This window comes from Nerophis lumbriciformis, linkage group LG11 (genome assembly GCF_033978685.3).
Source record: "Nerophis lumbriciformis linkage group LG11, RoL_Nlum_v2.1, whole genome shotgun sequence".
Lineage (NCBI taxonomy): Eukaryota > Metazoa > Chordata > Actinopteri > Syngnathiformes > Syngnathidae > Nerophis > Nerophis lumbriciformis.
In genome coordinates this window covers 41,905,828-41,921,250 of record NC_084558.2, presented here as the reverse complement: position 1 = coordinate 41,921,250, position 15,423 = coordinate 41,905,828, and the positions used below count along the sequence as shown (strand labels likewise).

The 15,423-nt window shown below is 43.3% G+C and overlaps 1 protein-coding gene across 4 annotated transcripts in view; it reads left to right on the top strand.

Annotated features, from left to right (window-relative positions):
• Positions 1 to 15,423, top strand: part of LOC133610360 (electrogenic sodium bicarbonate cotransporter 1-like) — a 105,375-nt gene that overhangs the window by 36,294 nt on the left and 53,658 nt on the right. For all 4 annotated transcript variants that reach the window (XM_061966553.2, XM_061966549.2, XM_061966551.2 and 1 more), the window contains exon 4: positions 2,136 to 2,268. In XM_061966553.2, the coding sequence (XP_061822537.1) occupies positions 2,136 to 2,268 (133 nt within the window). The remainder of the gene's footprint in view (positions 1 to 2,135; positions 2,269 to 15,423) is intronic.

Genomic DNA, 15,423 nt, shown 5'->3' with positions numbered 1-15,423 from the left:
TTAAAAAAGTAGTTTTATACTTGTGAGTGTTGATGACACAGCTTTGCAACACTTGATATTCTAGTTTCAAGTATGTTTTACTCAATATAGGTCATCAAATCTCAGCAACAAGCTGTAATATCTTACTGAGATCATTTAGGACCAAAACTCTTAAAACAAGTAAAACACTCTAACATAAAATCTGCTTAGTAAGAAGAATGATCTTATCAGACAGAAAATAAGCAAATATCACCCTTATTTGAGATATTTAAATTTACTTAGATTTCAGTTTTTGCAGTGTGGCCTCCATGGCGGCAAATAAAGTATGTTTTTATGTACCATTATCACCGGAGGACTAAAAGGACGAGGAATCGCTAAACATGCTACACTTCTAAAGAAAATTAAAAAAATCTCTGAAGTGAGGTGGCAAACTTTGAAGCGCGATGTGGCGAGGAATATGACTGTATATATATATATATATATATATATATATATATATATATATATATATATATAAAAAGTTGTTGCTCTTAAAAAAAATTAGAGAAAACTTTTACACTGCAAAGAGTCAGTGTTCAAAAACAAGAAAAAAATAAATACAAATTAGGGGTATTTTATTTGAACTAAGCAAAATTATCTGCCAATAGAACAGGAAAATTTGGCTTTTCAAGACTTTCTAAAACAAGTAAAATTAGCTAACTTCAATGAACCCAAAAATACCTTAAAATAAGTATATTCTCACTAATAACAAGTGCACTTTTCTTGGTAGAAAAAAAAGAGACCTTTTTGCTCAATATGTTGAAAAATATTCTTAAATTAAGTAAATGCTAGTGCCATTATCTTGACATAATGATATGCGCTCGGCATCATGATTTTTTTTTCATGCTTGAAGTAAGAAATGATTACTTTAAAAAAGTAGTTTTATACTTGTGAGTGTTGATGACACAGCTTTGCAACAGTTGATATTGTAGTTTCAAGCATGTTTTACTCAATATAGGTCATCAAATCTCAGCAACAAGCTGTAATATCTTACTGAGATCATGTAGGACCAAAACTCTTAAAACAAGTAAAACACTCGAACATAAAATCTGCTTAGTGAGAAGAATGATCTTATCAGACAGAAAATAAGCAAATATCACCCTTATTTGAGATATTTAAATTTACTTAGATTTCAGTTTTTGCAGTGTGGCCTCCATGGCGGCAAATAAAGTATGTTTTTATGTACCATTATCACCGGAGGACTAAAAGGACGAGGAATCGCTAAACATGCTACACTTCTAAAGAAAATAAAAAAATTCTCTGATGAAGTGAGGTGGCAAACTTTGAAGCGCAATGTGGCGAAGGATATGACTGTGTATATAAAAAAAAAGTTGTTGCTCTTAAAAAAATTAGGGAAAACATTTACACTGCAAAGAGTCAGTGTTCAAAAACAAGAAAAAAATAAATAAAAATGAGGGATATTTTATTTGAATTAAGCAAAATTATCTGCCAATAGAACAGGAAAATTTGGCTTTTCAAGACTTTCTAAAAACAAGTAAAATTAGCTAACTTCAATGAACCCAAAAATACCTTAAAATAAGTATAACAAGTGCACTTTTCTTGGTAGAAAAAAAAGAGACCTTTTTGCTCAATATGTTGGAAAATATTCTTAAATTAAGTAAATGCTAGTGCCATTATCTTGACATAATGATATGCGCTCGGCATCATTTTTTTTTCATGCTTGAAGTAAGAAATTATTACTTTAATAAAGTAGTTTTATACTTTGCAACATTTGATATTCTAGTTTCAAGCATGTTTTACTCAATATAGGTCATAAAATCTCAGCAACAAGCTGTAATATCTTACTGAGATCATTTAGGACCAAAACCCTTAAAACAAGTAAAATGCTCTGCTTAGTGAAAAGAATGATCTTATCAGACAGAAAATAAGCAAATATCCACCCTTATTTGAGATATTTAATCTTACTTAGATTTCAGTTTTTGCAGTGTAGTAAACCGATTTGGTTGTTGCGCAACACCAAGCCTGCTCATTACCCAAGATAAAGGGTATGTTCCGGAAATGAAACCAGGAAGTGACGGGGGGTTCCACAGAAGCTATGAATGGAGATGTTGCGTAACCGCCGGCGATCCCTGAGTTTTTCTTTTCCCGTCCTCCAGTTTCCCCGGCGGAGAGGATCCGCTTCATCCTGGGCGAGGAAGATGACGGCCCCCCGCCGCCTCAGCTCTTCACCGAGCTGGACGAGTTGCTGTCGGTCAACGGGCAGGAGATGGAGTGGAAGGAGACGGCCAGGTAAGGGCAGGGTGTGCGGGTGCGAACACACCCTCCATAAATAGTGGCGGCTGGCAGGTGCTCTTATCAGACGAGCCCTGCCTGCTCCGTGGGACCAGGGAGGGGCAGAAAGTCCCACCAGGTCCACTCAGAAACTCCCGCAACTCAATGGGCAGGTTGATACCGATCAAAAATGCTTCCCGTGCGTTTCCTGGCACGACCTGGGCGGGCGAGGGCGGGAGAGCCCGGCGTCTCCTCGTAAGGTGGCGTGCGGGCCAGGAGCGACACCCGATCCCTCTCCCAGAGGAAACCCCATCCCAAGCGGGGCCTCACGAGAATGGCTTCATTGTTGGCGCTGACATGGGATGCAGGGTTGTATGAAAACGGTACCTGTGCCATGAAGCCCGGGACTCTAAAGCGGCGTTGCCGACAACACAAGAGTGCTTGTTGTGGGAAGAAACCACAAACCATCCATCCTGTCCCTTTTAATGACCTCCTCCAGGGGGGTTACGCAATCAATACTGTGGGTTACTTAGTTCAGTGTTTTTCAACCTTTTTTGAGCCAAGGCACATTTTATGCGTTGAAAAAATGCGAAGGCACACCACCAGCAGAAATCATTAAAAAAACGACACTCAGTTGACAGTAAAAAGTTGTTGTCGCAATTGTTGTATACGACTTTAAATCATAGGCTCCAGCGAAGCGACCCTGAAAGGGACAAGCAGTAGAAAATGGATGGATGGACTTTAAACCATAACTAACCATGCATCACTATAGCTCTTGTCTCAAAGTAGGTGTACTGTCACCACCTGTCACATCACGCCATGACTTATTTTGAGTTTTTTGCTGTTTTCCTGTGTGTAGTGTTGCTCTCCTATTTTGGTGGCCTTTTTCTCTTTTTTTGGTATTTTCCTGTAGCAGTTTCATGTCTTCCTTTGAGCGATATTTCCCGCATCTACTATGTTTTAGCAATCAAGAATATTTCAGTTGTTTTTATCCTTCTTTGTGTGGACATTGTTGATTGTCACGTCATGTTCGGATGTACATTGTGGACGCCGTCTTTGCTCCACAGTAAGTCTTTGCTGTCGTCCAGCATTCTGTTTTTGTTTACTTTGCAGCCAGTTTTGTTCTGCATAGCCTTCCCTAAGTTTCACTGCCTTTTCTCAGGGGCACTCACCTTTTGTTTACTTTTGGTTTAAGCATTAGACGCCTTTTTACCTCCACGCTGCCTCCCGCTGTTTCCGACATCTACAAAGCAATTAGCTACCGGCTGCCACCTACTGATATGGAAGAGTATTACACGGTTACTCTGCCGAGCTCTAGACCGCACCGACACTCAACAACAACACATCATTTGCAGACTATAATTACTGGTTTGCAAAAAATGTTTTCAACCCAAATAGGTGAAATTAGATAATCTCCCACGGCACACCAGACTGTATCTCACGGCACACTAGTGTGCCGCGGCACAGTGGTTGAAAAACACTGCCTTAGTTGATGACTTACCAAAAAAATGTTTTGCTGGCCTCAGATTCGGTCCGTTTTCGAGTGCCGATTAGATACTTTTTAACAGTAGACCAGTGTTTTTCAACCACTGTGCCGCGGCACACTAGTGTACCGTGAGATATTGTTTGGTGTGCAGTGGGAAATTATGTGATTTCACCTAATTGGGTTTAAAATGTTCTTTGCAAACCAGTAATTATTGTCCAGAGTCGGGACCCGGGGTGGACCGCTCGCCTGTGCATCAGTTTGGGACATCTCTGCGCTGCTGACCCGTCTCCGCTCGAGATGGTCTCCTGCTGGCCCTACTATGGACTGGACTCTCACTATTATGTTAGATCCACTATGGACTGGACTTTCACAATATTAAGTCAGACCCACTCGACGTCCATTGCATCCGGTCTCCCCTAGAGGGAGGGGGGTCACCCACATATGCGGTCCTCTCCAAGGTTTCTCATAGTCATTCACATCGACGTCCCATTGGGGTTGTGAGTTTTTCCTTGCCCTTATGTGGTCTCTGTACCGCGGATGTCGTTGTGGCTTGTGCAGCCCTTTGAGACACTTGTGATTTAGGGCTATATAAATAAACATTGATTGATTGATTGATTGATGGTCTGTGTTGTCAAGAGCTCGGCAGAGTAGCGGTGTAATACTCTTCCATATCAGTAGGAGGCAGCAGGTAGCTAATTGCTTTGTAGACGTCAGGAACATGGTTTGTCGTGATCACAATATGCAGACGACAGCGGGAGGCAGAGTGCAGGTAAAAAGGTATCTAATGCTTAAACCAAAAATAAACAAAAGGCTTTGAAGCTTAGGGATGGCTATGCAAAACGAAAATAAAACTGAACTGGCTGCAAAGTAAACAAAAACAGAATGCTGGACGACAGCAAAGACTTACAGCGTGTGGAGCAGCAGACGGCGTCCACAAAGTACATCCGTAAATGACATGACAATCAATAACAAAATAGGAGCGCCAGACAAGAACTAAAACACTACACACAGGAAAACACCAAAATACTCAAAATAAGTCACAGCGTGATGCGACAGGTCGTGACAGTACACCTACGTTGAGACAAGAGCTATAGTGATGCATGCTTGGTTATGGTTTGAATTTTTATCCAACAATTGCGAGAACGACTTTCCACTGTCAATATCGGCTGCTGAGTTTAATTTTTTAATGTTTTCTGCTGGTGGTGTGCCTTGGGATTTTTTCAATGAAAATAATGGGCCTCGGCTCAGAAAAGGTTGAAAAACACTGCAGTAGACTATGGAAGTGACAATATTTTACAGCAAGTAACTAAATTAAACACATTTTTATATAGCTTATTTTATTAAATTTAGAATTTGCTAGTTAAGTGGAACCTTGGTGGACAAACTTCCGTAAACCCAAAAAGTTTGTATAGCGAAGCAAAGTTCCCCGTAAGAATCAATGTGAACATGAATAATTGGTTCTAGCCTCGACAAAAGTCCCTATTTTAGTGAAAAACTGCACACTGTGAAGACTAATGTGTACCATATTTCTGGACTATAGAGCGCACCGGTATATAAGCTGCACCCACTAAATCAAAATGTAAAACAAAATAAAAATAATCCATATATTAGCCGCACTGGACTATAAGGCGCAGATATACAGCACACCCATATATTAGTCGCACTGGACTACAAGGCGCAGATATACAGTACATACACATATTAGTCGCACTGGACTACAAGGCACAGATTTACAGTACGTCTGTATTAGACGCACTGGACTATAAGGCACAGATATACAGCACACCCATATATTAGACGCACTGGACTATAAGGCACAGATATATAGTACATCCGTATATTAGTCGCACTGGACTATAAGGCACAGATATACAGCACACCCATATATTAGTCGCACTGGACTATAAGGCGCAGATATACAGTACATCCGTATATCAGTCGCACTGGGCTATAAGCCGCAGATATACAGCACGCTCATATATGAGTCGCACTGGACTATAAGGCGCAGATATACAGTACATCCGTATATTAGGTGCACTGGGCTATAAGGCGCAGATACACAGTACATCCATATATTAGTCGCACTGGAATATAAGGTGCAGATATACAGTACATCCGTATATTAGTCGCACTGGACTATAAGGCGTAGATATACAGTACATCCGTATATTAGTATCACTGGACTATAAGGCGCAGATATACAGGACATTCGTATATTAGTCGCACTGGACTATAAGGCACAGGTGTATAGCACATCCGCACATTAGTCGCACTGGACTATAAGGCGCAGGTATACAGGACATCCATATATTAGTCGCACTGGACCATAAGGTGCAGATATACAGGACATCCGTATATTAGTCGCACCGGACTATAAGCCGCAGATATACAGTATATCCGTATATTAGTCACACTGGACTATAAGGCGCAGATATACAGCACATCCGTATATTAGCCGCACTGGACTATAAGGCGCAGATATACAGTACATCCGTATATTAGCCGCACTGGACTATAAGACGGAGATATACAGTACATCCGTATATTAGTCTCACTGGAAAATAAGGCGCAGATATGCAGTACAGGCCAAAAGTTTGGACACACCTTCTCCTCATTCAATGCTTTTTTCATTGTAGATTGTCACTGAAGGCATCAAAACTATGAATGAACACATGTGTAGTTATGTACTTCACAAAAAAAGGTGAAATAACTGAAAACATGTTTTATATTCTACTTCCTTTAAAATAGCCACCCTTTGCTCTGCTTACTGTTTTGCACACTCTTGGCATTCTCTCGATGAACTTCAAGAGGTAGTCACCTTTTGATGCCTCCAGTGACAATCTACAATGTAAATACCGGTAGTCATGAAAATAAAGAAAACTCATTGAAATGAGAAGGAGTGTCCAAACTTTTGGCCTGTACTGTATATGTGAAACAAGTTATTTACATTTAATAATACTAACACAGACAATAGTAAACGTGTGATGAATATTTTTGGTCTTGTTGTCTTCGTCCGAACAGAAGGTTGGCTGGATCAAAAGAGACGTTGGAGACTCTTCACTGAACCAAAGCGTTATTATACAGGACTGCAGTTCCCTAGAGGAGGTCAGATCAAGAAAATGAGGCACTCCTAACTGGAAAAGCCAAACCATCAGTTTTTATATTCCTCCTTTCTGTCTCTGGGTGTGTGTGCTAAGTCAGGAGAGCGCATCCTGACCATAAAAGGAGATGTTTGTGTGTAAGTGTCTGGACTCAAATGTTGGCGTTGAGCTAGCCAGGTAGTCTTTTCTCAAGGATATGGTTATCACTTTTGCATTCCAAAGTCCAAATTAGAGCCTCTTTTCCTACGAGAAGTGATCCTATCCACCTGCGACTATCAAACTAAGGGGACTTATCTATACCACTATTTAACTAAACTTGGTGGTTTCCTTTCTCCAAGGTAAATATGAACATTCACCATATGCAAAACATAATATGAGTTAATTAATTCACTTCAAGTGTTAACATATTAGCATTAGCTTTTGATTGATTGATTGATTGAAAGGTTTATTAGTAGATTGCACAGTACATATTCTGTACAATTGACCACTAAATGGTAACACCCGAATAAGTTTTTCAACTTGGGGTCCACTTAAATTGATTCATGATACAGATATATACTATCATCATAATACAGTCATCACACAAGATAATCATCAGAGTATATACATTGAATTATTTACATTATTTACAATCCGGGGTGTGGGATGTGGAGGGGGGGGGGGGGGGGTTAGGTTTGGTTGATATCAACACTTCAGTCATCAACAATTGCATCACCAGAGAAATGGACATTGAAACAGTGTAGGACTGACTTGGTAGGATATGTACAGCAAGTAGTGGACATAGAGAGAGAGAGCGATCAGAAAGCATAAGAATAAGTATCTACATTTGATTATTTACATTTAATTATTTACAATCCAGGGAGGTGGAAGGGGGAGGGTGTTAGTTTAGGGTTGAAGTTGCCTGGAGGTGTTCTTTTAGTGCGGCTTCATTACATGACGATAGCACGTACAAATATGCATGAAAACACTCCTGCAAACATCACACACGGGACGGTTTAGTAAGTAAGAATTGTTTTAGTTATATTGTAAAACTTACAAACGTCGCTTGGAGTGATGAATGAAGAATCCATACGAGTAGAGACGCTATGGATCGATGAGAAGACAGAACGGCACTTCTGCTCCCTGTTCCAAGCTCTAAATAGCAGGATTTCACTTTCACCCAGCAGCACCTGCAGTGAGCGAACTCGTCCAAAAGATGGCGCCATAGCACAAACAATAACACACCATTTCAGTGTCTTTGTGTGTGTTTAATGAAAACTATTTGCAATACGGCCGCCAGCGAAGACAAAATCCATAAATATACGTACCGTTTTATAAGCCACAGGGTTCAAAACCTTGGAAAAAAGTAGCAACTAATAGTTCGGAATTTACAGTGTACCGGTATATACATATTTAGAGATGTCCGATAATGGCTTTTTTGCCGATATTCCGATATTGTCCAACTCTTAATTACCGATTCCGATATCAACCGATACCGATATATACGGTCGTGGAATTAAAACATTATCATGCCTACGGTAATTTTGTTGTGATGCCCTGCTGGATGCATTAAACAATGTAACAATGTTTTCCAAAATAAGAGAACAACTTCAACTCAAGTTATGGAAAAAAAGTGCCAACATGGCACTGCCATATTTATTATTGAAGTCACAAAGTGCATTATTTTTTTTAACACGTCTCAAAACAGCAGCTTGGAATTTGGGATATGCTCTCCCTGATATAATCCTGATACCCACTACAACTATGGGAAAGTTATTTTTTTTAAATATGCCTCAAAACAACAGCCACAAAAACAATGAAGGCACACAGCTTCAGTCCAGAGTATACTAGAGTAATAAAGTAAACAATAACATAGTCCTCATTTAGTGCAAGACTGCCTGGTATACTGTATAACAGGAAATTATAAACTGGGCTCACATCCATCTTCCGCTTGTATTCATCATGTATCTCCTTATAATTCTTGGATCGGTCGGAGATCAAATTGCTCGTATTAAAGGAAGACGTCTTGGTTCCTCCACGCATAACCAACTTTTTGCAGTCATTGCAAATTGCCAGTTTTTTATCCGTCAGACACACTTTAATATAATCCCAAACCATAGACATGGTGTCGTTAGTCATTCATCGAGCGAGCTCGCTTGTTAGCCACGGCTACAGCACCGGCAACAACACACTCTTGTTGTTGTTATGCTGCGCTCGCGGCGGTTTGATGAGGTCATCAAGCGTCGCCAGTAAACCTCTCATGCTGCAGTCGTCAACTCCTGTGTTGTGAGAGGGGACAGGCTGCTGACTGGGTTTATATCCGTGTTTTACCGGATATGTACCGCTCCGTACAACGGAGCGGTACGCCTCCCTCTCTGAGCTGCCACCTTACCGTGGTAGAGGAGTTTGCGTGTCCCAATGATCCTAGGAGCTATGTTGTCCGGGGGTTTTTATGCCCCCTGGTAGGGTCTCCCAAGGCAAACTGGTCCTAGGTGAGGGATCAGACAAAGAGCAGCTCGAAGACCTCGATGAAGAACACAAACCAAGGACCCAGATTTCCCTCGCCCGGACGCGGGTCACCGGGGTCCCCCTCTGGAGCCAGGCCCGGAGGTGGGGCACGATGGCGAGCGCCTGGTGGCCGGGCCTGTCCCCATGGGGCCCGGCCGGGCACAGCCCGAAGAGGCAACGTGGGTCCCCCCTCCAATGGGCTCACCACCCATAGCAGGGGCCATAGAGGTCGGGTGCAGTGTGAGCTGGGCGGCAGCCGAGGGCGGGGCACTTGGCGGTCCGATCCTCGGCTACATAAGCTGGCTCTTGGGACGTGGAACGTCACTTCGCTGGGGGGGAAGGAGCCTGAGCTAGTGCGTGAGGTGGAGAAGTTCCGGCTAGATATAGTCGGACTCACTTCGACGCACAGCAAGGGCTCTGGAACCACTTCTCTTGAGAGGGGCTGGACTCTCTTCCACTCTGGCGTTGCCGGCAGTGAGAGGCGACGGGCTGGGGTGGCAATTCTTGTTGCCCCTCGGCTCAAAGCCTGCACGTTGGAGTTCAACCCGGTGGACGAGAGGGTAGCTTCCCTCCGCCTTCGGGTGGGGGGACGGGTCCTGACTGTTGTTTGCGTTTACGCGCCAAACAGCAGCTCAGAGTACCCACCCTTTTTGGATTCACTCGAGGGAGTACTGGAGAGTGCTCCCCCGGGTGATTCCCTCGTTCTACTGGGGGACTTCAACGCTCATGTTGGCAGCGACAGTGAAACCTGGAGAGGTGTGATTGGGAAGAATGGCCGCCCGGATCTGAACCCGAGTGGTGTTCTGTTATTGGACTTTTGTGCTCGTCACAGATTGTCGATAACAAACACCATGTTCAAACATAAGGGTGTCCATATGTGCACTTGGCACCAGGACACCCTAGGCCGCAGTTCCATGATCGACTTTGTAGTTGTGTCATCGGATTTGCGGCCTCATGTTTTGGACACTCGGGTGAAGAGAGGGGCGGAGCTTTCTACCGATCACCACCTGGTGGTGAGTTGGCTGCGATGGTGGGGGAGGATGCCGGACAGACCTGGCAGGCCCAAACGCATTGTGAGGGTTTGCTGGGAACGCCTGGCAGAGTCTCCTGTCAGAGAGAGTTTCAATTCCCACCTCCGGAAGAACTTTGAACATGTCACGAGGGAGGTGCTGGACATTGAGTCCGAGTGGACAATGTTCCGTACCTCTATTGTCGAGGCGGCCGATTGGAGCTGTGGCCGCAAGGTGGTTGGTGCCTGTCGTGGCGGTAATCCTAGAACCCGTTGGTGGACGCCGGCGGTGAGGGATGCCGTCAGGCTGAAGGAGTCCTATCGGGTTCTTTTGGCTCATGGGACTCCTGAGGCAGCAGACAGGTACCGACAGGCCAGGCGGTGTGCGGCTTCAGCGGTCGCGGAGGCAAAAACTCGGACATGGGAGGAGTTCGGGGAGGCCATGGAAAAAGACTTCCGGACGGCTTCGAAGCAATTCTGGACCACCATCCGCCGCCTCAGGAAGGGGAAGCAGTGCAGTGTCAACACCGTGTATGGTGGGGATGGTGCTCTGCTGACCTCGACTGCGGATGTTGTGGATCGGTGGAGGGAATACTTCGAAGACCTCCTCAATCCTACCAGCACGTCTTCCTATAAGGAAGCAGGGCCTGGGGAATCTGTGGTGGGCTCTCCTATTTCTGGGGCTGAGGTTGCCGAGGTAGTTAAAAAGCTCCTCGGTGGCAAGGCCCCGGGGGTGGATGAGATCCGCCCGGAGTTCCTTAAGGCTCTGGATGTTGTGGGGCTGTCTTGGTTGACAAGACTCTGCAACATCGCGTGGACATCGGGGGCGGTACCTCTGGATTGGCAGACCGGGGTGGTGGTTCCTCTCTTTAAGAAGGGGAACCGGAGGGTGTGTTCCAACTATCGTGGGATCACACTCCTCAGCCTTCCCGGTAAGGTCTATTCTGGTGTACTGGAGAGGAGGCTACGCCGGATAGTCGAACCTCGGATTCAGGAGGAACAGTGTGGTTTTCGTCCTGGTCGTGGAACTGTGGACCAGCTCTATACTCTCGGCAGGGTCCTTGAGGGTGCATGGGAGTTTGCCCAACCAGTCTACATGTGCTTTGTGGACTTGGAGAAGGCAATCGACCGTGTACCCCGGGAAGTCCTGTGGGGAGTGCTCAGAGAGTATGGGGTAACGGACTGTCTTATTGTGGCAGTTCGCTCCCTGTATAATCAGTGTCAGAGCTTGGTCCGCATTGCCGGCAGTAAGTCGGACACGTTTCCAGTGAGGGTTGGACTCCGCCAAGGCTGCCCTTTGTCACCGATTCTGTTCATAACCTTTATGGACAGAATTTCTAGGCGCAGTCAGGGCGTTGAGGGGATCTGGTTTGGTGGCTGCAGGATTAGGTCACTGCTATTTGCAGATGATGTGGTCCTGATGGCTTCCTCCGGCCAAGATCTTCAGCTCTCACTGGATCGGTTCGCAGCCGAGTGTGAAGCGACTGGGATGGGAATCAGCACCTCCAAGTCCGAGTCCATGGTTCTCTCCCGGAAAAGGGAGTGCCATCTCCGGGTTGGGGAGGAGATCTTGCCCCAAGTGGAGGAGTTCAAGTACCTCGGAGTCTTGTTCACGAGTGGGGGAAGAGTTGATCGTGAGATCGACAGGCGGATCGGTGCGGCGTCTTCAGTAATGCGGACGCTGTATCGATCCGTTGTGGTGAAGAAGGAGCTGAGCCGGAAGGCAAAGCTCTCGATTTACCGGTCGATCTACGTTCCCATCCTCACCTATGGTCAAGAGCTTTGGGTCATGACCGAAAGGACAAGATCGCGGGTACAAGCGGCCGAAATGAGTTTCCTCCGCCGAGTGGCGGGGCTCTCCCTTAGAGATAGGGTGAGAAGCTCTGTCATTCGGAGGGAGCTCAAAGTAAAGCCGCTGCTCCTCCACATCGAGAGGAGCCAGATGAGGTGGTTCGGGCATCTGGTCAGGATGCCACCCGAACGCCTCCCTAGGAAGGTGTTTCGGGCACGTCCGACCGGTAGGAGGCCACGGGGAAGACCCAGGACACGCTGGGAAGACTATCTCTCCCGGCTGGCCTGGGAACGCCTCGGGATCCCCCGGGAGGAGCTGGACGAAGTGGCTGGGGAGAGGGAAGTCTGGGCTTCCCTGCTTAAGCTGCTGCCCCCGCGACCCGACCTCGGATAAGCGGAAGAAGATGGATGGATGGATGGACGTACAACGGCGTTTTAAAAAGTCATTAATTTTACTTTTTGAAACCGATACTGATAAATTCCGATATCACATTTTAAAGCATTTATCGGCCGATAATATCGGCAGGCCGATATTATCGGACATCTCTATACATATTGTGTATACGGTATCAGACCAGCATTACAAGGGGATGGTGGCACAACAATCAATGTGTTTATCCAAGCAACACAACAGCATTACTGCAAACTTAAATGTCAACACACACACACACACACACAAGTCTCATTGGTACACTCCAAAACGTTAACAACCATGTTGCAAAAATAAAAAACAAAAAAAGGAAAATAATTGTGGGATTGTTGAACACATTGTGAGTTTCGGAGTGATAAACGAGCAGTGGCTTCAAGTAGTCACCGCTAGCGTGAGCACAAACTAGCAGTGCGAGGCGATCCTTCACCGGCTTGTGTCCCGGTAGTTCCTTCACCTTCGCTGTAATAAAGGTGTACTGTGGCATCTTTTTCGGTCTCATCACAATTCGACTTTCTGCGTAAACAAAGCCTCCTTCGGCTGATTAAAGTCCTCGGAATGAAGGCAAGGCGGACGCTAACTGCGTAGCTAAAAGGCTAGCTCAGTGGTTGTCTAGCAACCTGAAGCTATATAGTGTTTCTGATCACACAAAGTGATTTCTAAGACGCACCTCTGACCGGAGCAAGGTACGACAATTTGATTTTGGGGCTGATTCGGATCATTTCTACGACGTTACCTCACGTGCAAGAGTCTTAGCGTTTCACTCGGTTTCTTTCAGTCCGCTAAAGATACCTCAAAAACTGCTGGCAGATTTTCAGCAAACTTTTAGGAGACGTCAGAAATGGGACGAGGCACACGTGATTACGTTTTGAGGCTGATCCGTACACGTTAGGAGCTTCAACTTCGGCGTGTGGATGCTTGTGACCCCCCGCCTCCACCCACAGAGACAAAGAGAGGGTGATGGCTTCCGGGAAAATCAAAGGTAGCATTTTCTAACTGCAAGTACCGGCGCCACTTTTCGCTCATTGAAAATACAGGCAAGAGTGTTTATGTAACATGCACGCTATGTCCAGGGGGGAAAAAAGCCTTTTTCTTACTTGTTGCCTCCGCGAACCCAACCCCAAGCTCAAATGCTGACATTTATAAAAAAAAAAAAAATCAGATTCATCACATTTTGGAATTTGGATGAATCATGGTTAGTCACAGGTGATTACTCGCTTGCATAATTAAAATGAGCTTTAAAAAAAAAAAAGACCCCACTGTTTGTACACAAATGCAATTTTATTGTCAGAATGTCATTCAGGAACGTTTTTAACCGTTTTATTTTAATTTAGTTTTATTTTTGTGTTTTTGCCATTTCTAATTTCTATAACAAAAAAACATTAAGAAATATTCAAAACATATAATCGACGAGTAGAGCTGAAGCTGATCTAGAGATTTAAGCGTTGAAAGTGAAAATAAAAATGACTCAAAAAATTATATTCTATTTTGAAATATTTTTGGGTGAAATTTCTGTGCGTAAGTTTTGTATAACAAAATGGGCATAAAATAAACCCCCAATAAAACATTTTTATTTTTTTTTAGATTTAAGTGTTGAAAGTGAAAATATAAGAAATAATGTATGACCTATTTTTAACACTTTTATGAGTGGAGGCCCTTTTGGATCCCTGAGAATTTTACTGGGATTTTTGTATTTAAACTGTCATTGCTCAAAAAATAGTAATGAATCAAAATCAATGTTGTTATGAATTATTGACCTATTTAGGGCTCCGATTATTTCACATCTGACTTTCTGCTTTAAAAATAATTGAGGGGGAAATATTGCCGATTTTTGAGTGTTTGTCATAAAAAAAGGGCATAAAACATGAAAAAGATTTTTACATCAACAGATAGATCTGAAGTTGATCGAGAGATTTAAGTGTTGAAAATGTTTTTAATTAATATGACTTATTTAAAAAAAAAAAAAAATTATGCCTGAGACCCTTCTGGGTCCCCAGGATGAAACTTGAGGGAAGCCCTAAAGGTAAAAAATAAGTCTACTGCATTTAATTTTCCTGAGGGAACTCTCCTGAAGGAATCAATAAAGTACTATCTATCTATCTATCTATCTATCTATCTATCTATCTATCTATCTATCTATCTATCTATCTATCTATCTATCTATCTATCTATCTATCTATCTATCTATAAAATGGACAAAAAACATGACAAAAATATTAAAAACGTAAAATCTATGTAGTGCTGCAACTAACGACTAATTTGATAATCGATTAATCTGTTGATTATTTCTTCGATTAATCGATTAATAATCGGATAAAAGAGACAAACTACATTTCTATCCTTTCCAGTATTTTATTGGGAAAAAAACAGCATACTGACACCATACTTATTTTGATTATTGTTTCTCAGCTGTTTGTAAATGTTGCAGTTTATAAATAAAGGTTTATAAAAAAAAAAAATTTAAAAGTAGCCTCTGCGCATAGCATAGATCCAACGAATCGATGACTAAATTAATCGCCACTATTTTTATAATCGAATTTAATCGATTAGTTGTCGCAGCCCTAAATCTATGGATAGAGCTGAAGTCGATTAAGAGATTTAAGCGTTGAAAGTGAAAAAATAGGAAATAATGTATGACATATTTTTAACACTTTTATGAGTGGGGGCACTTTTGGATCCCTGGGAATTTCACTGGTATTTTTCTATTTAAACTGTCATTGTTCAAAAAATAATAATGAATCAAAATCAATGTTGTTATGAATTATTGACCTATTTAGGGCTCCGATTACTTCACATCTGATATTGTACTTTAAAAATAATTGGGCGGGGGCGGGGGAAATACTGCCGATTTGTGAGTTTTTGTCATAAAAAA